The sequence below is a fragment of the Rhipicephalus microplus genome, chromosome 6 (genome assembly GCF_043290135.1).
Source record: "Rhipicephalus microplus isolate Deutch F79 chromosome 6, USDA_Rmic, whole genome shotgun sequence".
Taxonomy (NCBI): domain Eukaryota; kingdom Metazoa; phylum Arthropoda; class Arachnida; order Ixodida; family Ixodidae; genus Rhipicephalus; species Rhipicephalus microplus.
The window spans coordinates 3,908,796-3,934,588 of NC_134705.1; the positions used below are offsets into that span (position 1 = coordinate 3,908,796).

Here is a 25,793-nt window from a genome sequence, read left to right on the forward strand (position 1 = left end):
TTCATACCCTTGCGTCCAAGGGCCGTGAGGCAAGTGCTTTCCTGTGTAGCCACCGCAGCAAAAACCTCTCTAGAGAGGTCGTGCTACGGTATGCCCGGGTATATGATATGAAAATTATGAATTTCCTTTAAAAACGCTAATAATGATTTGTGACTAAAAAGCGGTTCCCTACCGACGAACATTGCAGGGTGTAAAGGTATATGTTGTCGGTAGGATAGTGGGAAGTGTTGTCTTCTTAGAGTGTCTAAATGTTTACATTGAATTAAAACGTGAAGAACTGTTAATGTCTCACCACATTTATCACACAATGGTGGATCACCACCGGATAAAAGATGTGTGTGTGTCATGTATGTGTGTCCTATCCTGAGTCTTGTTAGTGTTACCTCTGTTAGACGTGATTTTGATACTGGTGGCCAATGGCCAAGGTGTGGCTTGATAACGTGTAGTTTGTTTTGTGTGTTTGTATCCCACTTGCTCTGCCAGTAGTCCCTGAGGTTTCGTTTGAGAGACGGCTTAAGATCAAGGGCCGGTATTGATATAGATGTAATGGCGGTGCTCTCATGGACGGATGCAGCGAGCTGATCCGCCCTCACGTTGCCTTGGATCTCACGGTGCCCTGGCACCCAGCACACTACAACATGTTGTTTGTGTGTGTAGAGTGTGCACAAAATGGAGTAAAGTGAGACAAGGACTGGGTTTTTTTGTTTTTTCAGACTGTGCAGAGCCGTTACCACACTGAGAGAGTCTGTATAAATTACTGCTTTTTGTATTTGTAATTGTTTGATGTGTTTAGCTGCCACCAGTATCGCGTAAGCTTCCGCTGTGAAGATACTTGTGCGTGGATGTAGAGGGCCAGCATCCGAAAAGGATGGGCCGACAGCAGCGTAGGACACAGAGGAGTTAGTCTTGGAGGCATCTGTGAAGAACTCAGGACGTGTGTATTTGTGTTGAAGTTCCAGAAAGTATGTTCGGATATGGGCAATAGGTGCATGTTTTGTAACCTCTAGGAAAGACACATCGCAGTCTATAGTCTGCCACTGCCACGGTGGCGGGTATGCTACAGGAGCCATTAAACTGTGTTCGAGTGACACTCCAGTGTCCTCAGCTAGACCCTTCAGGCGAACTGAGAAGGGCTGCCTCATTGAAGGCCTGTTTTGAAAAAGAATGGAGCTCGCCAAGTCATTAATAGTAGAGTATGAGGGGTGCCTCTTGTCTGCTTTCACCTTATGGAAATATACAAAGGACATGTAGGTTCTTTGCAGATGAAGCGACCACTCATTTGTCTCAACGTAAAGGCTTTCTACGGGGCTGGTGCGAAAAGCACCCGTAGAAAGGCGGATGCCCAAATGGTGCACGGAGTCCAGCATTTTCAAGGCACTTTGAGTGGCAAACTGATAAACGGCCCCATAATCTAAGCGGGTACGAATAAGGCTTCTATAGAGGTTCATGAGGCATTGCCTATCACTACCCCACGTAGTACGTGACAACACTTTTATAACATTCATGGCTTTTAAACATTTTGTTTTTAAATACTTTATGTGTGGTACGAAGGTCAACTTGTTGTCCAAGATTAAGCCTAGGAATTTATGCTCCGCATTCACAGACAGACGTTGGCCGTTGAGTTCAATGTCGGGTTCTGAGTGCATGCCTCTCTTTCGGGAGAACAAGACACACGTGCTTTTTCCTGGGTTCAGCCGGAATCCGTTTTCCTCTGCCCATTTGGGGACCTTGTTTAAACCTAACTGAACCTGTCGCTCACACATTGCTAGGTTGCATGACTTAAAGCCAAGCTGGACGTCATCGACATATGTGGAATAGAACATGTTGCGGGGGATGGACAGGTGCAAGGAATTCATTTTAATAATAAAAAGTGTACAACTAAGTACACCACCTTGCGGTACTCCCGTTTCTTGCACAAATATTTGGGAGAGAGTACTGCCCACACGGACGCGGAATTTCCGATTGGACAAGTAACTCTCGATTATGGAAAGCATTCTACCGCGCACACCCAGGTGAGACAAGTCTCTTAATATCCCAAAACGCCATGTTGTGTCGTAAGCCTTCTCGATATCGAGAAACACTGAGAGGAAGTATTGTTTGTGGACAAAAGCGTCTCGGATTTGTGCCTCCATACGCACCAGATGGTCAGTGGTGGATCTACCCTCCCGAAACCCACACTGAAATTGGTCGAGCAGATTGTGTGTTTCAAGGAAATGTAAAAGTCGGCGGTTTATCATTTTTTCAAAAAGTTTACAAACGCAGCTGGTTAGTGCAATGGGCCTATAACTTGAAACTGAGGAAGGGTCCTTGCCCTGTTTCAAAATAGGGATAACAATAGCCTCTTTCCAGGAAGCAGGGATGGTGCCTGAAAGCCAGATAGCATTGTATAGAGAGAGTAAAGTTTTTCGCGTTTCGAGCGGCAAGTTTTTCAACATTTCATATGTGACACGGTCGTAGCCTGGGGCGGAATTATTGCAAGAGTTTAGTGATGTTTGTAGCTCAGCTAAGTTGAAAGGTTGGTTGTATTCCTCGTAATTTGTGCACTTGGATTCTAGTTTCTGCTTTTCTATCTTTGCTTTGTGTCTTTGGAAAGCTTCAGTGTAGTGTTACGAGCTAGACACCTGCTCGTAGTGTGCACCGAGGTAGTTCGCTTGATCTTCCAGGCTATCACGCTGTGTGTTTACGAGTGGGAGTGAGTGTACTTGTCTTCCTGCTACCCTACGAACCATGTTCCAGACTTTAGCGTCTTGTGTATATGAATTTATCCCTGATAAAAACTTGTGCCAGCTTTCTTTTCTGGCCTGCCGACGCGTTCTCCTGCCTCGAGATTTTATTTTCCTAAAGCTCTCAAGGTTTTCCGCTGTCGGCGAGTTCCGCAGCAACCTCCATGCCCTGTTCTGTTCCTTTCGCGCATTCTGGCACTCAGTGTTCCACCACGGAACGTGTCGTTTGCCGGGCAGTCCAGATGTTTGTGGAATGCACTTGGTTGCTGCGTCAGTAAGAAAAGCCGTGAAGTACTGCACAGCTTCATCTATGCCTAACCCGCATATGTCAGTCCAATTTAGGTGAGTAAGCTTTTGAAATCGTTCCCAGTTGGCTTTGTTTACCAGCCATTTTGGAACATGTGGAGGACATTCATTTATTATTGGTGTACTCAAAACTAAAGGGAAATGGTCACTTCCGTATGGATTATTTATGACTTTCCACTGAAGTAATGGTACAAGTGAAGGAGATGCGATACTGAGGTCTATGGAAGAGTAAGTTTTGTTGGCAAGGTTATAGTATGTTGCCTCTTTCCTATTCAACAGACAAGCACCCGATGAAATGAGGAATTGTTCAATGAGACGACCTCGGGCATCACAGCGAGAGTCACCCCACAGACCATTATGTGCGTTCAGGTCCCCAAGGACCAGATAAGGTTCAGGTAGTTCGTCTATTAAAGACTGGAATTGACATTTTCGAGACGGTGGTGCGGAGGTATGTACAAAGAGCAAACAGTGACAAGTTTGTTTAGAATAACTGCTCGGACAGCCACCGCCTCGAGGGAAGTTTGAAGGGGTAATTGTGTGCATGCTATACCTTGACTTACTATAACCGCCACACCACCGGATGGTAGCATGGCGTCATCTCTATCCTTTCGGAAGATTATGTAGTTCCATAAAAAGTTTGTGTTAGTTCGTTTCAAGTGTGTCTCCTGTACACACAGCACTCTTGGATTGTGTTCATGGAGGAGTTCTTGTAAGTCATCGAGGTTTCGAAGAAGGCCTCGGATGTTCCAATGTAATATTTCTGTCTGCATATTTAAACAAGAGAGATACTGCTGTGTGTACAAAGAGTATCCTGTGTTGGAGAGAGCTCGTTAATTCAGGTGGCAGGACGGTCGTCCGGCCCCGTTATTGGTTTTTTTATTTTTCTTAACGCGCTCCAAGGAGGCGCACCGCTCTTTTGGTACCAAGGGTACCGTTGTATCCATTGCCTCCCCAGAGGCACTGGTTGCCCGCACATGCGAGCTGGTGGTTCGGATTTTAGGCCTCGCCTGGTGAGGGGAGGCCTTGAGACCAGAGGACCCTGGAGTCTCCGGCCTCAATTCGCTAGGCGGCGCAGTAGACTGAACTACTGCCGCCTTGGGGGCAGGTGCCACAGCCGTCGGCTCGCTCTGCGCTGGCCGAAGGAGTGACGAGGGCTGGTGCGGCGTTGCCCCCTGACGCGCTGCATCAGCATATGTAGCGCCATAAAATGGCGACACTCTTCGTCTTGCTTCCTTGAATGTGATGTTTTCTTTAATTTTCAATGTGATAATTTCTTTTTCTTTTTTCCAAAATGAGCAAGACCGTGAGTATGCGGCATGATTTCCGCCACAGTTCACACAGTGTGATGGTTCTTCGCAATTGTCAGAATTGTGGCCTGACACTCCACATTTTGCACAAGTTTGGTGACCACGACAGCTTTGTGAGCCGTGGCCATACTTCTGGCATTTAAAACAACGACGCGGGTTAGGTATGTATGGTCTGATTGATGTCTTTGTGTACCCTGTTTGAATACTTTCTGGCAGATTACTGGAAGCGAACGTGAGTATCAGGTGTTTCGTTGGTGTTACCTTGTTGTCTCTTCTAATGGTGATCCTTTGTACATTGGTCACATTCTGACTCTTCCACCCCTCCAGAAGTTCCTCTTCAGTCAAGCCTAGCAAATCAGCATCAGATACTACTCCACGGGTTGTGTTCATCGATCTGTGTGGCGTTACAGTGATGGGAGTGTCACCAAAAGTTGATAGATTCTGTAGCTTTTCAAACTGTTCTTTTTCTCGAACTTCAAGGAGGAGGTCTCCGCTGGCCATTTTGGTAACTTTGTACCCAGCTCCAAGAGTTTCTGTGAGACATCTGGCTACTACAAAGGGGGATACAGTTCTGGCTTGCTTGCTGCTTATCTCACTATGTATAACATGAAAATGGGGGAAGTTTTCACTTGATCGGTCGAAAAAGCCTAAGTCTTCGGTGCGTACACGCTTTAAGGCGGTACGATCACTTAATAAAGGAAATGCTCTATGCATGCCAGTTTAATTTTCTTCAGAAGCGTTGGCGGCCACCCACCACGGAGCCCAACGAGGGGACGCTACAAGTTTGTGGATGCTAAAACCTGCAGACGCCAGCCGTACAACGCAACTATAACCCAATGCGCCTAGACCAAGGTAGGCTATTTGCACAGGGTTAACCCTAGCTGCCAGGAAGTTTGGAAGTAAACGGAAGAGAGTAGAAGACAGGACAGATATATAGCAAGAGATAAAGACGAAGATGTAGGGAGAGGGAGATAGGAAAAGGCGACTGCCGATTTCCCCTGGGTGGGTCAGCCCAGGGGAGCCGTCTACGTGAAGCCGGGGCCAAAGGGGTGTGTTGCCTCTGCCGGGGGGGCCTTAACGGTCCAATCACCCAGTGTCGGCTCAACCCCCAGGATCCCCTTTTCCCCGGACACGGCAAAGCCACGCACGGCTAGGCGTGGGAGGGAGTAGAAACTGCCCCGTTAGCTCGGGTCCGTGGTGTCGCTACACACCAAGCGCCTACTTGCGCAGGCGCCCCTGCGGGGGAACTGAGTAATATGTTGTTAAGTTTGAGCCTGAGTGAGAGTGGTTGACAAACAGTTTAACGAGTCCCAATTGGTTCTGTTGAGCTAAATTTAAGTGAATTTGAGTCCAAGTGAGTTTCCATGGTGAAACGTATTTCTTGAGTGAGTTTAAATAGGTTCCACTTTTTCTACCGGCCTATGGCTGCTGCTCTCAAACATCAACACTTAATCCTTGGGCAGCATTGAAGCAGCTGCAGCCATTCAGCCCTCATGCCTGCGATGCAGGATCGTTTTACTGAGACAGGGTCTCGTTTCAGGAAAGGATGAGCCAATTTTTCACACACAAATGTCAAACATTTAAAACGAAAGTAATTTTAAATAAAAGCAAAACAATCACACTGAAACTGCACCCATTACCAAACTACTAAGAGACAAGCAAAGCTTTGTAATTTAAATGAAGTTCTGCTGAACATTTGAAACAAAAACAGTCACTAGTAGTTCCAATGCTGGTGTCATCCACAGTGCAAACTCATTCTTTGCAGGTGTATTTGTTGGCTGAAGCAGATGAGAAGCCCAATTCACCCATAAGTCATGGACAGAAGCGCTTCAGTCACAGTGTGAAAACAATCTCTAAATGTGAGCACAGAGATCAGAACATCTGATAGATAGAGCTGCAAGAGACAGGATGTCCCTTGCAGCTTCTGTTTCTTCTTTCTTTGTCTAGTTGTAGTGCTGTTTATAGCAAGTTCACGACGTATTAACAAGCCTGCATTAACACTTTATATCAGACAGATTTACCCATGCATGCACCATGGTGGCTGGTCACTGCACCATCGTGGCTGGTGACCAGAAGCAGGAACCCGCTCGCCAACCTAGACGGCTGAGTCAGCCTCCCAAAGGCAGGTCAGGACCAGGACATGATGGCTGGCAGCAGGTCCTTGTTATGGTCTCGTGAATGGTAACCAACATGAGCACTGCACTGATGTTACACGCACATCACAATGTCTAAGTATATGCACTGACTTAAATTTGGGTGATGTGTAAAAACACCTGGCCGCTAACAGCAGCAAAAATATGGTTGTCACTAATATAAACCATGACTATATGCCTGTTGGTCCGCGGGCATAACTGCCTGTACCATGATATGAAGCAGCTTTGTGCAACTTCACATCATGGAACGTTTCTCTATCCGCCACCCGAGAACGCGCTTTGTAGCAGTCAGGCTCCGCCCAGAGACTTAGACAGTATGAAACTAATACAGGCCATGCTAAACTGCTGCCTCAAACTACAGCCAGTCTAATGGAATCAAACTTTGCCATAGCAAACATTTAGACTTTTACGAGAAATGATGCTGTTTTCTAGGGAATGTTCAGAATATGAACTATTTGTTAATGCATTAGGAACATCTTACATTGTAATACGATCACATAAAATTTATTTACAGTTGGAAAAGTAAATTTTCACCAGCTGCCCGCATTAGCTTTCATTTTGCCGAAGTATGTGTTTCCACATAGCACAGCTTAGAAAATGAAGTCAGGCATTCAATCACAAAGGAATAAATTTTCTTCATCTGAAAGGGGCGCTAAAGGCACAAAATTTCTCTTGTTCGAATTATGAGTGAAAGTTTAAGAATGCCTAAACGTCAGTATTATCTACAGGGCTTAGTTCACCAAGAAAGAAGTAAATGTATGATAAGGCTCCAGTCACCCATGCCATATTCTGCGAACTCTGTAACTCTATAAAATGACATAGTCGAGTCCCAGAAAAAGTAATTACTGAAACTGTCCACAGTAGAAAAGACGATTTCAGCGCATTAAAATCTGGTATGAAATGCTTATTTTTTTATAAGTAAGGTTTAACGTCTCAAAACCAGCATGATTATGAGAGACGCCGTAGTGGAGAGCTCCGGAAATTTCTACCCCCTAGGGTTCTTTAACGTGCGCCCAAATCTGGTATGAAATGCTGCTTGGTTCTTTCTATTTCTTTCTTTGAACTAAGAGCCGCCGACAAGACTCATGGCTAGCTTTAATCATCCCCCAAAAATGGGGGGGGGGGGGCAGTGAAAGTTCTCTCAAATTACCTACCTGTGCCACAGAAGCTTCTCCGAAGCTACTGACCGGTGTCTGCTCATAATAGCAAAAATTTCCTTCTACCACGCCTGCTACTACTGTATTTCACGCCACCTAAAGGACAAAATGTCAAGAAGACCTACTTCGAAAGTTGTTTAAATACCAGTTGTAGCATGCTGACCACTTAACATATAACTTCTTTTTAAACAAGGCATTTTCTTAGCACGGAACAAACAGTGCACCACAAACAGTGCACCAACAGTATGCCTTTAGGGCCTTTTTAAAAGGTTTCATACATTTATATATTTAAACATCTAAAAAGGTTGCAACATGCTAGGATGCTCATGGTCCCTAAAATATACCGCAAAAATAATAACTTTCTGGCCTGCGTTATTTACACAGTTCATTTTATTGACCGATAGGCATCAAAATTTATTAACTTTTCCTCAGACCACTTAGTTTTTAAAAGCAAGTTGCATATAGTATAATGGCTTGCATTATTTTCTGGATAAATAACGCCTGTAGAAAGTTATCTCACTGGATAACACGGACCAAAAAATGTCATTTTAAAATTCTTTGTGGGGCAGAAAAACTAAGATTGCTAATGATGATGACCGAGTATATTAATAACCTAGAGTTGGAATCTATAGAAAGGTCTCAAATCAGCAGCTATAGAACTATATGGTTTCAGTTTAAGGCTGATTTTTTTAATGGTTTAAACATGTAATATTACTTTGGAACAAAAAAGCAACTTGACTTTGGTTTTACCCTGGGCACTTGCATTGTAGCAATAGCGAAATGCACCTTCTCATCGTCTGTAAGACATGATATTAAATGCCTGCGCATTAAGGTCTTATCAAAAGCAACGGTGCACAGGTCGACGCCATATGCAATGGTGAATGCATTAGCAATGGCAAAAACCCCACAGTCCTAACAGTTCTCTTGACGCTGTACTGCCTTAGCGTGAATGGTGAGAGTGTTAGAAGCTAGACTCATTATGTTCATAACTTGAGTTGCTACACTTGGCTTAATGTCCTGGTTTAACGAATCATACAGAAAAACACTGTTTGTAGGGGCACCATAATTTGTCACTGTGACCCAATGCCCAGGAATATGCAGAATTTGAATAAAGTTGTCTTGCTTCTTAAATTTCAAACTCTCCCCAAGAAGAACATCCTGATAATTGCACAGACCAGGAAACTGACGCAAAATAATAAATTGCGCTGCATTTACGATTGCATCTGACAGCCATCCCATGCCTCGTAAAGCCACTAAATCAGAGGAACTTATTTTGTATGGTTTGCAATTATTCGGACCACAAATCGCGTCAGCTATGGGGTCACTAATTTCTTCCACTGTTCTACCAACGACTGTCACAGGTGCCTTCTCTTTAAATTGAGAGTTTTTCAAAACATGCAAACATAGTCTTTTTTCTCCCCACTTCGTATCATGTGCACATCTATTACGTGGTCGGCCGCGAGCAGATTTAACTAGAAGTATGCCAAGCGCTGTCAGTTGCTGTGCAAAATCCCTAGGCGAAGAGCTAGTATCCGATGTCTTTGCTAGAACCTGGCATACCTTATCATCATGCGAGGCTATAGTAAAGTTAGGGGTAATTTCATCTTTTGAATCAAATTTAACTTGACCAGATTGCACTTTGAGTTCCGATTTATCTTCTGTGGAGCCCTTCTTCATAGTGTCATCATCTACAGACTTGGCCAATAGATAGTCGTTCAGGTATACACTCCACGAATTACTTCTTTTGACTTTTCTAAGCCTTTTCCTTCCCCACTTACTTGTTCATTACTTTGTGCTATTTTAGGAAGTGGTGAATCTTGTTTCTTATTTCTAGGGTAAGTAACAAGATTTTGGAAAAAGTCCTCACACTCGCTCAATTTTTCGCAAAGTTCAGTTGCGCTACATTGGGCTAGTACATTAGCAGCTTCCTTTGAAAGTTCCAACAGAAGTGGATATGCATATTTATATCTGGCCTCTGAGTTATCAAGTTTTGGCTGTACCTTTTTTACCATGCTTGTGGTTAAAATGCTTAGTTTGTCTGGTGAGACTGTCTGGTCGGTCTGCACAAAATCAGATTTAGGCCAGCGCTTTGACACACCCAAAGCGAGAATCATACCCCTAGACCAACGGGCCGACATACAACTTTCATCAAACAGTTCCATATTATTTTTTGATCTAGCTGCAAGAATGTGCCTGCAGGGCAGCTGGTACTGCGCATTAAATGTGCATATGCATGTCCTCATATTATTAGTAACTTCATAAAGCTTACTGCCAACAAAAATGGTGCATTTGCCATCAGAGACAACACAGTCTCCAGGATATTTCATAAACAGCCCATATTCTTTACATACCAATTTTCTAGCATATTCGGTGCATTTTGCTTACACCTCAATGCAAAACTTATCAGTCTTACAGGTGTCAATGCAAGTTCTCATTTTTTTATATTGCGTATGACTGAGTGCTAGAGCATCGTGGGTCACATACCTTATCAGAGCTTTCACTGCTTCCACAAAGTGCATGTCATGTGTTAGGTAACTTTTTAACTTTCGATTACGGCTTTCCATTCAATTGTTAGTATTATTTCCTAAACTACATGCATTTGCACGATAAGCATGAACCCACATAATCTTGCAGCTGTGCTAATTTTTATAAAAGTACTGCAGAAGGGCTTTGTCATTTTGAAGTGCTTTTTCCAAGTCCTGCAAGTGCTTTTGATATATATCTACGGTATGTGCAAAAACCAGTTTCGAAATTATATCTTTAACATACTTCTTATCTAGACTGTTTGACTTATGCTACATCACTTTCGTGTGTAAGTACTTTAACATGTGCCACGAACACAACAAGATTCTACATTTGGCCAGAAGCTGCTGAATTATATTCATTTCATTTAAATCTTTGTCCATTACCACAATTTTGCACTTCTCCTCTACGACAGGATTCAAACAAAGGAATGTCTCTAGAAAAGACTTTATTATTTCTGATGTCTCCCGCTGAACAAATGCATAACATACAGGCCTCCCATAGCTTGTTCCATCTTCACACAGAATCGAATGCAAGATATGCCCTTCTTTATTAACTTTATACATACCATCAAAGAACAACACTTCAGAGTATTTTTCTAGTAACTGGGCCATATGCTCTGATTGAAGCAATATGTACAAGAGACCATTTTCTGTAATCTTTTCAATATGAACCTTCCACCCAGAGTTTTCCGAAAACAATTCGTTGATTTTTTCTAACAGAAGGGCTCCATGATGAGCATTGTGCTGAATTTTTTGAACTGTTCTATGCTTCATGCTTATAATATCACGACAAGTAACGTGTTTTCCCGTTTTCCTGAGAATGGCATCCTTTAGGTCTTTAGGTTTCACATTACAAGAAATCAACTCCTGAAGTTGCTCTTTTTCAGAAGCACTTAATGCACGATTATTATTGTACCATACAAAAATCACGGGACCTATTTTATGGTTGTGCACATTCGCTAAATTTACAACTTCATAATAGGGCTGTAGAGAAACCCGCAACGCAAGCTTAAGTTGAACGTTGCAACCTGTACCGTTGAAGCGTTCATTGGGTCGAATATTTTGTCCCCTCGGATTTGGATGCCCTGCGTGGCAACAGACAAATTTAACTCGAACATAAGGAAAGTCTGCTTTGTTTAAATCTTTCTCAGTACACAGTGGGTTTTTATCTGATTTCTCAATACGCATCGGATGGAACCCTTCACTTTTCCATCCTTCAAAGCTAGCTTTAAACTCCTTATAAGTGCTGAATGTGCTCCCTACAGAAAGATTTCCTCCACCTGTGCAAATATGGCTGTGTGACAATTTTGCTGAAGTTGCTTTCTGCTCACCACGAGGTGTGAAAGCGCTGGTGTCAGCTGCACTGCTGCCCTTGCACAGAACCACACCTTCTGACTGGGGGCTCACCGTGGATGTTACGCCGTAGGCGTCGGGTGGCCCACAGTCAGAAGGTGGGCTCTGCTCAAAAGCAGCAGAGCACAGTGGTACGGCAGTACCCCCAGTCTTCGTCATTTTGTGGTGCACACTTGCACCACTGACAAGAGCAGGAGAAACTGATTTCTTGTTACTGTGCCCTTTCCTATTTTCGACTCTAACCTCCTTTTCTACACGGGGATCATCACTAGGTGTGGAAGCGCTGGTGTCAGCCGCACTGCTGCCCTCGTGCAGAACCACACCTTCTGACTGGGGGCTCACCATGGATGTTACGACGCAGGCGTCGGGTGGCCCACAGTCAGAAGGTGGGCTCTGCTCAAAAGCAGCAGAGCACAGTGGCACGGCAGTACGCCCAGTCTTCGTCACTTTGTGGTGCACACTCGCACCACTTACAAGAGCAGGAGAAACTGGTTTCTTGTTACTGTGCCCTTTCCTATTTTCGACTCTAACCTCCTTTTCTACACGGGGATCATCCCGAGGTGTGGAAGCGCTGGTGTCAGCCACACTGCTGCCCTTGCGCAGAACCACACCTGACTGGGGGCTCACCGTGGATGTTACGCCGCAGGCGTCGGGTGGCCCACAGTCAGAAGGTGGGCTCTGCTCAAAAGCAGCAGAGCACAAGGGCACGGCAGTACGCCCAGTCTTCTTCACTTTGTGCTGCATCCACACACCACCGACAAGTGCAGGAGCACGCACAGGGTGCCGTTTTACTTGAGCGAAAACAGTCACAGCTGGAGCCCTGGTGCATGCCACTGCAGTTATTGGCAGTGAAGGGTACCCATGAGCAGCGTCTGTTTCTGCGACCTTTGGTGTCACTGACATCGCACCGTGACATTGTATGGTTGCAGAATCAGACTTCCGTGCAACGTCCGACCACACTTCCTTGCATGGAGATGCAGGGGCTACAACAAGCATAGGGTCTGTGGAAAGAGCTGGGAAATTAGTTACATTATTCCAATACTGTGCCAGCCCTTTTGACTGATCACTGTACTGGAATCGAAGCTTCTGGTGGTCCTTTTCTTTCTGGTGCTGCTGCTGTGATGCTCCATTGTGGCTTGCCTCAAGGTCCTTGCTTGCTTGCTTGATGGCTGCACGTAGCAGGCACCCCAACAGCTGGAACACAGAGGAACACATTTACAGTTGAACCCCTCTATAACGGAAGCCCCGAAGAATGAAGTTCTCATAGCAATGAAGAAATATAACGTACATGATGAACATTCATTGAGTACAAGGTGTTTGCTCTCTCTCAACAGCGAAGAGATTTTAAAACACTCCCAAAATACATGTTAGTAATATGCGACTGTTTTAGACTCCTAAACTAGGTGAGAAAGTAGATGTGAAAAAATTGCAGCGCCGCTCATTTCACAAGTCGGGCACTTGGGTATTTGTCAAAAGGCGTTGGTGCAACCATTGCTATTTACGTTGTTGAACAATGATGATAGCAAAATTACTTCTTTTTCTTCAAAAGAAGACTTTTTGCTAATGCTTCTGTTGGTAACTATGTCAGCACATGACATATAAAGTGCCATAATTTCGATAGATGTTCTGTAGACTGCCTAACTTCTTGCTGATGTGCTTCTGCCCAAACGCATGCCAAGACCTCACAGAAATTGCTTACGTACAGTGTTGTTTGGCATTTCAGCTTCAATGGAGCGACACCAGGTGCTGTTGGTCTACATGACTTTGTGTGAGCTGAGCCGACCTGATTGCATGCGAGGAGTTCTGCAATTTTTAGGTAACTCAAAAGGCAGCCACGTGACCCAAATGTTTTCTCTGAGAAAAATTTTACCAGTTCACTATTTTAAACACAGTGCTCCAGCAAGATTTTTTTCCAATACACTTAAGATGGTTGCTAAAACGGCTGGGACGTTCGATGTATAATGATCCAATTACACAGATGACTTGCGGAATTTTTACGTTATATATCAGACATTGCTGCCCTGTTTTAGAAACAAGTAAGGCATATCAGACATCTCATTTTCAGTATTTCAATTAAGAGAATAAAATGGGCTAACATGGGTTTGATGAAATATTATCTGTGTTCATAACAATAACAGTAACAGTTGTATTGATCTTTTCTTTGATGCACAATAGGGAATTCACATTTACACCAGATGCTTGTCAACTCATGGCAGAGATAATGCACCTAAGGGGGAGGCAACCTCACTGGCCTCCTTAGTAGTTCTTGTCAGATTGCTTATTCTGCACTTCTGAGTAAAGGAGCTGCTGTTGCATAAAGGCTGTGCACCAGTGAGCTTACCCGTTGGCGCCTCTCAAATATACTGTGGTAATGAACACACAGTAAAACCCGTTTATATCATTGGTAGCCGAAGTCGCAAATAGTCCCACTGCACGCGTCATTTCACTCTAATCAAATCATTTCGGAAGGCTCTACATGTGCAAAACATGACCAACAGGCAGCCGCTTGATTCCGACGATCTAAGCATGCAACTTATGTTCAAAGGTCGTCCGTGGACCTGCAGTGCCAACATAACGAATTAACTCGGGAAAAAACGAAAAAGGCCGTAGCGGAATGCCGCTAACTAAATTCTCCAACGTCCACGTTTACGTGGCCTTCACCGCGCGGTACCACACTGCGCGGAAATTATACGTAGGACGACTATCACAGCTACACACGCCTAATTTCACCTAATTTTATATTCCGCGGGCGCTTGCGATGAAGCACGTGCACTGTAGCGCTGCGAGCACGCTTGCGTTTTCTTGGAGGATTGAATTCGTCCCTTCTAAATGCAACAATTGCAATATGTGTCGTTGACTCGTCGCTAACCCGTAACTTTGATCGTCCGCAGCTGCTACCGACTAGGCAGCTAGCCCCTTATAACATCCCCATTAATTGCTTACCTGGCTACCATGTTTCGTCGGGTGCACGCCGTCGGCCTTCAGCGTCCCCATCAGCTCGCATGTGCCATCCACGAAACCGTAGCCGTTCTTGTGGCACAGCGCCTGCAAAATGGCATTTGTCTCCTTGGCATCCGTGTTGAACGCCTCCAATTCTCCGACAGACAGCGCCCACTGGCACTTGCGCAAACTCGCTTGTCTCGGCAGAATTGCAGACACTACAACACGGATTGACATCAAGAATTCTGGAGATCAGTGATCGGAACCTGGCAATCAGCACGAGGGGTTCTTCACCGACATTGTTAGTGCCAACGTGAAGAACGACCACGTGCACATCTGCCAGAGAATGAGCAATTAAAAAGAACAATTTTTCGATCCGCACACCGCTGAATGAGCGAACCTCGACATGTGTCCTGGAGCTCAATGTGAAAGACCCTGCGAGGTACTTCAACATTGAGTCTCCGGCAACGAGTGCACGGGTCATGTTAGGGTTGGCTTTTCAGCGGCCGCACACGAACACTTCAAGCACACTTAGACAGAGAAATAAATTCGAACAAACTACAACGCAAAAACTGCAACAGAATTGACAGGCACAACTGGAAGATCACATGCAATCTCCAACACGATACGGTAGCAGAATCCGCCGGCTGTTAACGGTTAGAATGGTCCGCACAGTCAACCGCACAACCAACGCCGACTGTGTTGACACAACTGACCACCACTGAACAACGAGGGCAGTAGGTCCGTTCGATTCACCTGAACCAATTGGAACCAGTTCACGACTGTGCACGCGAAGTTCAGAAATTGTGCAGCGTGAGTTCAGCGGTGCAGGCACAGCGCGACCCCCGAAACGAATGACGATGAGCCAACAGTTTACTCCGTACAGCTAACACAGAACGATCGCGAACCACACATGTGGACAGTTTTGCGCAAATGTATTGGCAAAACACACCGCGTTTGTAGAGGCGGGTATGAAGCCTAAGCCACCTACGCTGCATCGTCTGCTCAGCTGCACATGCGGCTGCCCCAAGCCAGCACCGTCAGTGTAGGTGGCGCAGGAAAATCTTGAACCAGTGCTGCCCCTCTTCTGCACCTTTTGAAACGAATGACAGAGTTAAAAGGTCGTCAATGCTGCACCGCTGAAACGAATGACAAAGTGCAGCACCCTGTGAACTAGTTCACGTGGTGCAGGTGAATCGAACGGACCTAGTGCTAGGGAACAAAGTTCCGAAATGAGAGCTTTTGCCGGTATGCTTTCTGCGCGCGCGCCAAAGGTGGGCGCAAGGCAGTATGTCAAGGCGAAGCGCAAGCCGCTGCAGGGCTTCGGCCGCCGAAGTTTCGTCTGCTCGACTTGCACCCTTGCTTGCAGCGCGTGGGAGCGTGTTGCGCTGTTGCAGCGCGTGCATGCGAACACGTTGTTGCAAGACTAACGCGGGTTTGTGAGTACGCAACGTACACATACCGATAGCTGAACCATTTCCCCGAAGAGAACCCTGCTGGGATGCGAAGCAGCAGTGGTGCTCACGTCGTTGACCCAGTTGAAACGGGCGTCGACGCGGGTGCTGGAAGAACGGCTGGAAGCGAACTCGGTGTAATGTTTACTTGAGTAAACGTTTGTTTGAAACGCAAAGACATGGGAGGCGGGTTGGGTTTTCTGTAAGTTTCATCGCAGATAACGAGCTGAAAGAGTGTTTCCACTCGACGTGCGGTCGAGCGTTGCGGTTGGTGGAGAGGGTGAAGTGGGAGAGATGTGTGTTATGAGCGGGTGAGACGTCAACGCGCAGCTGCGACTTGACCTACTTGGCAGTGCTCCAATACCTGCGGCGAGAGAAACGCGCTGCGGTGCGTTCGCACGGACGTACGTACGGCGTTAAACACGTGAGTCAGATATGCTTCGCATCTAAAAAGCCTTAAATCGGCAGCGCTGACCCGACGAATGCAAAGAATAAATGTCGCGGTCCCATCAGGAATCGAACCCAAGCATTCTGCGCGGCACTCAAGCATATTCTACAACAAAGCCACGCCAGATCTCGGACCTACTTTTCAAATAGCTTAATACCTTAATATGGTCATGAAATGTTAATAGTGGTTGCAGTGGTGGCAATCCAGCTTTATAAACATTACATATGTACTCCTACGATGCAGCTGTAATGTTGGGTTAACGTCAATTGTTGCTAGGTGCCATGCACTGAAGTTGATTTATGCAGCAGCATCCAGGGCTACCATCCTCACTAGCACCAGCACTTCATACCAGCTTATTGATTCTGGTGTTCCTAATGCTCAAGTTCATGTTTGCATCATTGCACAAGTGCAAACAACTGGTTATATAAACACTTGGAATTCTTCAATGTATGTCTGTGTGTGGAACATTTGGACGTATATTTGGCATTATTTCACGACGTGCCGCTATAAAGAAATCACAACATAGTCACGCTAAGCATGCCTCCGCATGCTTCGCATAATGTCGATTCCGGAGCTACGTGAAATATGCTGAATTTTTCAGAAATATCCTTGGGCAAGACGTACTTTCGGCCCGAATCTTGACATAGGTATGTGTCAGCTTTTTTACAAGAAAATGTTCTTAGAAATGCCGATTACTATATTTTTAATTGTATAGTCAGTGTACTTAACATTTCAAGCAGTACTCTCTTTTATATTCATACAAAACACAGCTGTAGTGTATGGCTCATAGTTGAGGAAAATGCTGGCAAAGCACAACTTGCACTTCTGCAGTTAACCCTTTCGTGCCCGACAAAAATATAAAAGACTAATTGGTAACTTTATCGAATAATATTACTTATTGCTATATACTAATAGCATTTTGAAAAGTAAGAACACAAAAATCGGCACATTTGACATAGAACACATACCCGCACATATGTGTGGGCTGGGCTTTTATGTGAACCGCGCAGTTAAGAATGCATCTAAAACTGCTGGACTTAGAGCAGAAAGTACGTTGTTAGTGCTGTGTGTGGAACACTTTAAAACAGTTTTTGTCACTTGAAAGGCACAAGTAGACGTTGCATTTCTCACAACGCGTCCGAGTGCGAGAAGTGCACCCTGCAAGCCTGCAGCAACGTGCAGACGACAAGCTGTCCACTGATGGCCAGTGGTCATACGAGTCCAAACGTTTGTCCACGCCGGGAATCTTGGCAGCTCCAGGGGATCTCTCGGTAGAATGATTTGGCTGCACATTTTCGTTGTTGCTTTCGAGTCTCTTGCGTTTGGGCGACGCGCAAAGTGCCTCAGCGACAGCAAGACAAAAGTCCAAGAGGCTCATTGTGTTGCGTCTGAGCACCGCATCTTTTTGACAGGCGTCCCTGTATTCTAGCCAGCAGTTGGCAATTGTAAGATCCACCATGTGCAAACTGACCTTCAAGGTCTACTTTTTAGTTTTCACTGCCACTCTGTAATATTCAATTAGTTGATCACAGGTATCAACACCTCCCATGCTCGCATTGTAGCGCCTGACAACTTCCGGTGGGGGCACATCGATGCACTTTTCCTTTTTGGACCACCGCTTCACAGGTTAGACATTTGTGGCCCCGGCACAAGTAGAAGCCAGTAGCACCGTCCCGCTGTCTTTCCACTTCACAATAGCTACTTTCTCATCGTTTCGAGTGAGTTCGTCAAGGTCACCTTGCTTCATTTCTGAGTCGCTTCTGAAGCGGACATTACGGATTCGGTTCACCATGATAGTACCCGTACCATCAATGCCTTTCTTCAGGAGTTCGTCCAGAAGACGAATGGTGGTAAAGTACCTGTCAAAAAATATCGAGGATTTCTCTGGCAATGTGCGCACTAGTCTCAGCACAGCGTTTGGACCCAAGCCAAGTGACGTTTCAGCAAGGGGAGTGGACTTTCCTTGATAGATCTCGAAGTCCATTACTAAACCCTCAGATGTGGTTACAACAAAATTTTTGAGCCCGAGTGGTCAGGCCTTCCCTTTCACGTATTGGCGGAGAAGACACCTACCAGTAAATGGTATCATTTGCTCATCAACTGAGTAGCAACGGGGAGCTCTCTCCAGTTGCGTGCATCGGTTCCTAACCGCATCAATTATTGGCTGAACTTTCCAAAGCCTGTTCACATCGTCTGCTTCTCGCTGTTTTTCCGTGTCAACAAAGTGCAGACTTGACCGTAACTTCTTGAATTCTTCACGAGTCATTACGCTGCTGATGAGATCAAAATGGTACCCTCTTTTCCAATACATGTGTAACTGCGGAAATCGAATGCAGCCCATGACTAAATGCATACCGAACAGCTGCTTTACCTTTTGCGCGGTCGCTTGCAGAGCTTTTCCATGCTTTGACAAGTGGTACATATTGGTCTTTTCAGCGGCATTTTCAAAAAACTGCTCGCTAAAATACTCTGAAAAGTAGCTCAATGGACTTTTGACATCGGCCCTTTCAATGGCTCCAGGCGGGTCAGGCTTTTTGGGGAAGGGCTTCTTCATCCAAAAGGTGCGACCTCTATTGTTGCTGGCAGGGGTTGTTGACTGGTCACCTGAGGCAGAAGGTGCGGGAACAGAGTGATCAATATCTTCATCATTGTCACTGTTGCTTTCACCGCCGGGTTGATTTGGTTCACGATTTTGAATTTCTGCTAGCTCGTCGTCGTCACTGAATTCGATGTCAGAGGAATCCAGGAGCTTCAAAATTTCTTCCATATCATTTTCGTCCTCGGGATTGAAAATTCCTGCAGGTGAAAACAGTGCAAAATTTATGCATCCCAACAACACAAAGTTCGTTGCCGAGGTTAAATGACAGCTATGGCGTTGAAATATTGCACCAGAAACCTGACCACAACAATTCTGGCAAGATTCCATTTGGCGTTGCATAAGTGATTGCCAGACTGGAAGGGTGGTTGTTGCCAAACTGCCGCTAAATTTGGCAGAAAATTTTTTTTCTGTAGTTGTGGCTTCTCCGCAAGAGTTTGGTGCTATCCGCGGTGCACTTCTTGGCTGAAAATTTTTCTCCTGTCAATTGTGATCCTCACTGTGATTCATGAAAGGTAATAAACGAAAAACACGTGACAACTGTACACCTATGCGACGCTAAATGTAGTTCCTCACTGTTTCAGATACAGCTGTACAGCTGTTGTTTCATGCAATCACGGAATCCATAATTTGTCCACTAATTGTACTCATAATTCACGCAACGTCACATTGTGTCGCTAACTTGACGCATGAGTAAACTCTAAAACACGAATAGGGGACCCACCAATACGATTCGCAAAAATTTTGCGCAATGAAAAGATATACCGCGCTGTCACAACAGCGAACGAGGGCGCCAACTTGCACTGTGCCGCGACGCATTTCACGACAACAAACGCCCAGCCCGCACAAACGTGCGTGTGGCCTTTTCGCGCGTGACCACAAAACGCCCGCAATCAGAACGAGTAAATTGTTTAGTGCTACATGTTTCCCGACGTCTTAAAATTGCTATGCTATAGAAGATTTTCGGAAAAAATACGAATATCAAGAAAAAAATTGCCCGCAGCTTCCCTCGGGGGAACACTGAGGAGGATGCGGACCATATAATTGATTAACGGGGTGTTAAAGTGCGACTTACTTGGGTCGATGGCTAAATTGGTTAACGTGGTTGTGAAATGGGGTGTTAAATTGCGACTTACTTGGGTCGATGGCTAAATTGGTTAACGTGGTTGTAGGAGGGGGTGTTAAATGAGTGAACACGTACACACGTATGCGAAAGGGCGGCGCTGGTCGAAGGGACGTCGATCATTGTGTTTGTGGATTCGTTGGAATTCATTTCACCGCGACCTTGGACGTCGACGCGCCGTACAAACCAACCGACGAGCGGCAACTGAGCGAGCGAGCGCCGACCTTGAGTATATATACAGCACGACGGCGCATGCACTGTCAGCTGTTGAATGTTCTCGAAGCGCGACGCCACATGCGCGTCCACTGGAGAATCAGGAGAATTGTAGATGTCGAACGCGGTGTGTAGAGGAGGAAGGGTGCACAGATGGTGGAGGAGTGAAGCGCGCGCGGTGTGTAGAGGAGGAAGGGATGCACAGATGGTGGAAGAGTGGGTGACGGCGCGACGGCGCATGCGCGCGCGTCAGCTGTCGAATGTTCGAGAAGCGGTGCGGACGGCGCACTACAAGGCGCGAGTATAAGATGCTCCGCATCTAAAAATGCTGACTTACGTTTTGGAGGGAGCCGGCGTGGACGCACCAGGGACGCACTGGGGACGCACATAGTAAGACGCCATGTTTCTTTGAGAAATTCCTCGCCCTCTGGTGGTCAAATTGATGAACTACTGAAAATGAGATATTCTCCGGGACATTGACATTGCTGACAGAGGTCTCTGAAACCGAAACTGAAATAGGTACCGTTCAGTGACTGTTTTCGCTTACCCACGCGTTTGTGCGGGCTGGGCCGTAATGGGTTAAGACGACATAACTTAAGGGCCCACTGAACGCTTGTGTTATGCATGGTATACTACTTAGTTATTACCGTTACTTCGTGCGATCAGGCTGACATTATGATGTGTGCATGATACAGCTCCTCAGCTGCACGATAGTAATTTGCATTGCAAAGCAGTTTTCTGGCACGACAGGCATGAGAATATTGGGACAGGATGTGACAACGAGCATGTACGCTAAATCTGAGTATAGGAGCGAAAATTTAGCCAGGTAATGGTAAAAAAGTGACGCAAAGGAAAAAAACGAGAAGCCCTCAAAAATGAGGGCGAGAGAAATTCAGTGTGCGTGTGCCTCCTTCTTTCTCTCTTTTTTTCTCTCTTTTTCTTTGAGAGCTCGCCTTTTTTTTCTTGCTCTGTTACCTGTTTTATCTTTCCTCTTTGTTTTCTTTTCTGCCTTTGGATGCATCACTTTCTACATTCTTTCCTTTCCAGGTGAAAATACTCCACGGTTTCAGTTCACTTTAACTGAAACCATGGCTGTATACAGCTGGGACTAAGTACAAGCCAACACATTAGCAACATGTTCCAGTTGGTCCCAGCATGAACCACTCGAGACTGAAAATGAAACCAGCTGGCCTGGAAATTGAACCAGCTGGAATCATTTGTTATAATGAAACCAGTTGGTGTGAATTATTATTATTATTATTATTATTATTATTATTATTATTATTATTATTATTATTATTATTATTATTATTATTATTATTATCTTCTTCTTCTTCCTTATGTCCATTCTCTTCATCGCAGATTAGCTGTAGTGCAAGGCAAATAAGTGATAAGGGCTCATTGGCTTCATGATGTTTTTTTTTTTGTACATCTAATGCTGACAACATTTACAGTTCATTGTATGCCAGCACAAGTTTCATTTCAAAAAGGCACAGGGTATTTCAAGCAGTGCAAACAACTAAAAAACAGTTTGTGTAAAGCACAAGACATATGCACAACCAAATATTGCTGTGTGCTGCATCGAAGTTTAAACGGGCTGGCACTCCCTTACCTCCTATTGCCTAGCACCTCTCTGCCAGAGGAGGACATGGCACTGCAATTTATAGAAAGGCAGCAGCTAAGTAACTCTATATCACCCCACATTTCATACAACACTATGCAGTATAGATTTAAAACTACGCTTCAAAGTTAGACTCCACTTATTTACTCATAAATTGTGCCATTCTCTTGATGGAGTGATTCATAGACTGAATTATTTTAGAATTTTATAACACATTTGACAAGGTCAGTCATAAACATTTACTTTAAAATGAAGCCATCTGGACCTTGGCACTACCGAACAAAGTTTAGTACTTTGAATGCTTCCCATGAAATAGAACTCACTTTGTGCTCAGCTAAGCCCAGCTTATTTCTAATTTTAACTGCCAATGCCCCTTCCTTGCTATCATTTAAATTTTGTCATGATTTGCTGATAATAGTGTTGTCATTTGTGAAATAACTAACAGAAACCATTTGTACCACATGTTATAGATAGATATATTGCTAAAAAAATAGGGTGGAATTAATCTGAAACTCCCGCACTAACTATGAAGTTAGTGCGGGATAAATACCATATTCTTTCGTCACGATCGTAAAAATGCACGTGGCGGAGGTATACTCATCGCCACTAAAAAAGAACTATCATGCTCTCTAATCAACACATCTTCACAACTAGAATCATTATGGGTAATACACCGTGCCCCTCCCGAAGCAATAATACTTGGCGTACGCTATAGGCTCCCTCGAACTGACCCAGACTTCCCCCGCAAACTTAACAAAATCTTATCCCAGCTAACTAATAAACAACCTAACGCACGTATTCTGCTTTATGGGGATTTTAACTTTCCCTCCATTAATTGGCTCAATCAGGTTTCACCAAGCTCGGGAAATACTGAAGCAAGAAAATTAGTCGATGTTTGCCTCAACTTTAACCTCATCCAACAGGTAACCGAACTAATGCGCGTCACTAGTGAATCCTCAAACATTTTAGGCCTGGTACTAACAAATAGCCCCGAAAGCTTAAAATCTATTGCATACTTACGTGAAATCAGCGATCACAAAGTCATTCATACCATATTTAACTTCACCCCAAAAATACGTTCCATTTCCCGCAAAACGATTCACTTGTATGATAAGTGTAATTATGAATTAATTGTGAATTACGAGATTTACTACCATACTTCGAACTCAATCTCGGTTGCTGTTCTCTCAATGACAGTTGGCTAATGCTTAAGGACAAGATAACTGACTTGACTAATAAATTCATCCCCACAGTGAGCTTTACTGCCAATAAAAATAAACCATGGTTTTCCAAAAGTTTGAAAACACTTCAAAATAAAAAAAGCGCCTCTTCCGAGCTGCGACGTTTAATAGTAATGCGTGCACATGGGGCAAGTACTATGCTACGGAAGATGCTTATTATGCTGAAATTAGAAAAGCGAAACAGACATTCTATCACAATGATTTATCTAAAATTATGAAATCTAATCCTAGAAAATTCTGGGAAATCATAAACCCCCAACTAACACGAGACATCCCGCTTACAAACGATAAAAATGAAGACGTAAGCGACACTGTTTGTGCCAATATCTTTAACACCGCGTTCTCATAAGTGTTCACTGAAGAAGCCAACGTATTGTTTCCTATGCCACCTACTACGACATTACCAGTGATGGCCCCTGTTGTGTTATCCATTAGTGGCATTTCATCACTCATTGACAAATTAAAACTTTCATCATCAGCTGGCGTAGACAATATTAACTCTAAATTGTTAAAAAATACTAAGGAAATTATTGCAGTGTACTTTTCCATGATGTTCTCATTGTCACTCGAAACAGGAATTTTAGCAGACGACTGGAAGGAGGGAAAGGTTATTCCAGTCCACAAATCAGGTAACAGACAGTCCCCCCTAAATTATTGACCCATCTCTCTAACAAGCGTCTCCTGCAAAATCATGGAACATGTCATATATTCACACATCATGAACTTTCTTGACACCAACAATTTTTTCATTCTTCCCAGCACGGATTTCGTAAATCATTATCCTGTGAAACCAACTTGCTATATTTATTCATGATATATACTCTTCGCTCGACCATCACTTTCAGACCGATGCAATCTTTCTCGACTTTGCAGAAGCCTTTGATAAGGTACCGCACAAACGCCTACTGTTAAAACTTTCCCAGCTGAACCTGCACCCCAACATTCTTGTATGGATCACACAATTTCTTACTAACCGCTCTCAGTTTGTCTCCATTAAAAATACCCGTTCTAGCTCCCTCCCAGTAACATCCGGCGTCCCCCAAGGATCTGTACTCGCACCCCTCTTGTACCTAATATATATTAATGATCTTTCTGTTCATTTATCTTCCCATATCTGTTTATTTGCCGACGACTGTGTCATCTATCGCACAGTGACTAACATTTCTGATCAAACTACACTCCAACAGGATCTAGATCTCGTGCAACAGTGGTGTGATCTTTGGTTAATGAAGCTTAACCTTACTAAATGCCAACTCGCCTCATTTCAACGCCAGCGTAATCCTTTATCATTCTCATACCTAATCTCTAAATCCGCTATCGAACAAGTTCAGTCATATAAATACCTAGGCGTCACCTTAACATCTGACCTTTCCTGGAACACACACATCAACAACATCATATCATCCGCGAACAGATCCCTCGGTTTCCTAAAGCGTAATTTGCGTCACGCACCACTAGACATAAAACTCCTGGCTTACAAATCGATCATCAGACCTAAACTAGAATATGCAGCGCCCATCTGGAGCCCGCACCAGATATACCTAATAAACGAAATAGAGTCTGTACAAAATCGTGCCACTAGATTCATTTACTCTTCATATTCATACGACATAAGCATATCATCCCTAAAACGTGACATTGATATTGCTAATATTTCTGTGCGTTGCTGCATCGCCAGCCTCTGTTTGTTTCACAAGTTCTTTCACAGTTCCCTCAATCAAGCACCTTACATCATCCCACCAACGCGCATATCTCACCGCACAACCCATCCTTATTCAATCGCACGCGCTCGCACTACTACTTTTGCTGCCTCATTTTTTCTTCGCACAGCAGTGGACTGGAATGGCCTTCCCCGTGACATTGCAGCCATCACGTGTTCATCAACGTTTGCGCAAAACATACATACATATTGCTTGTCAGAAGATCACTCTCTGTAACCTCCATTTATTAACCCACCCCTTACGTAATACCCCCTCACCAGGGTCTTTAAGATAATAAAGTGAAGTGAAGTGAAAGTTAGCAATGCTAACCACATGCTTGGCTTGTGCCAGAAATGTCGCACCACTCCTTCCTTTCTTAATGTTAACGTACAATCAAACCAAAACATGTGCACGCATGTGCCTTTAACACATTTTGTAAACAGATTTGTCCAATGCCTATGAACAAGCCTTACCAATGCCTTTTGGCCTGTTTGACACTTCAGGGCCTTCGATGCACTGTAAGGGCACAAGAAAACTTGTGGGTCTTAAAAGTGACTTGTTTCAAGACTTTGCAATATGATGGTTGATTGAAAGTGATAAAATACTGAAGTTGATAAATGAGTTAGTTGTGGTGTCTTGTATAATAATATGCATACTCTGTGAAAAAGGTGCAAGCATGCAAATTAGTAAATTCATAATGAAAACATAATGACATCAGTGCAAGATTGGTTGTTGTGGTGACTCACCTGCAGCTTGATCGTAATTATGGAATATGAATGTTTAACTATCTTGAGTTTTAATGAACTGGCATTTAGTTTGTGAATAACAGTATGCTGAAGAGCATGTACATATTCTTGTTTGGTTGTACAGCAACAGCGTTAGGAAATATTTTTAAAGAATGAGTGGTAAAAAATTTGTGGCACAAGCCAAGAA

At 44.4% G+C, this 25,793-nt stretch overlaps 1 protein-coding gene across 2 annotated transcripts; it reads right to left on the minus strand.

Annotated features, from left to right (window-relative positions):
* Positions 1–1,075: 1,075 nt before the first annotated feature.
* LOC142765175 (uncharacterized) lies at positions 1,076–21,348 on the minus strand. 2 transcript variants are annotated; one of them, XM_075865757.1, is made up of 3 exons: positions 20,636–21,348; positions 14,468–19,162; positions 1,076–12,718 (listed from the first exon to the last, which is right to left on the minus strand). In XM_075865757.1, the coding sequence occupies exons 2-3, from the start codon at positions 14,699–14,701 to the stop codon at positions 10,442–10,444; spliced, it is 2,511 nt and encodes an 836-aa protein (XP_075721872.1). In that variant the 5' UTR covers positions 14,702–19,162; positions 20,636–21,348; the 3' UTR covers positions 1,076–10,441. The 2 variants fall into 2 exon arrangements, with proteins under 2 accessions (XP_075721872.1, XP_075721873.1); XM_075865758.1 differs by lacking the exon at positions 20,636–21,348 and having other exon boundaries at positions 1,076–6,538; positions 12,554–12,718; positions 14,468–19,846.
* Between the last annotated feature and the right edge of the window lie 4,445 nt (positions 21,349–25,793).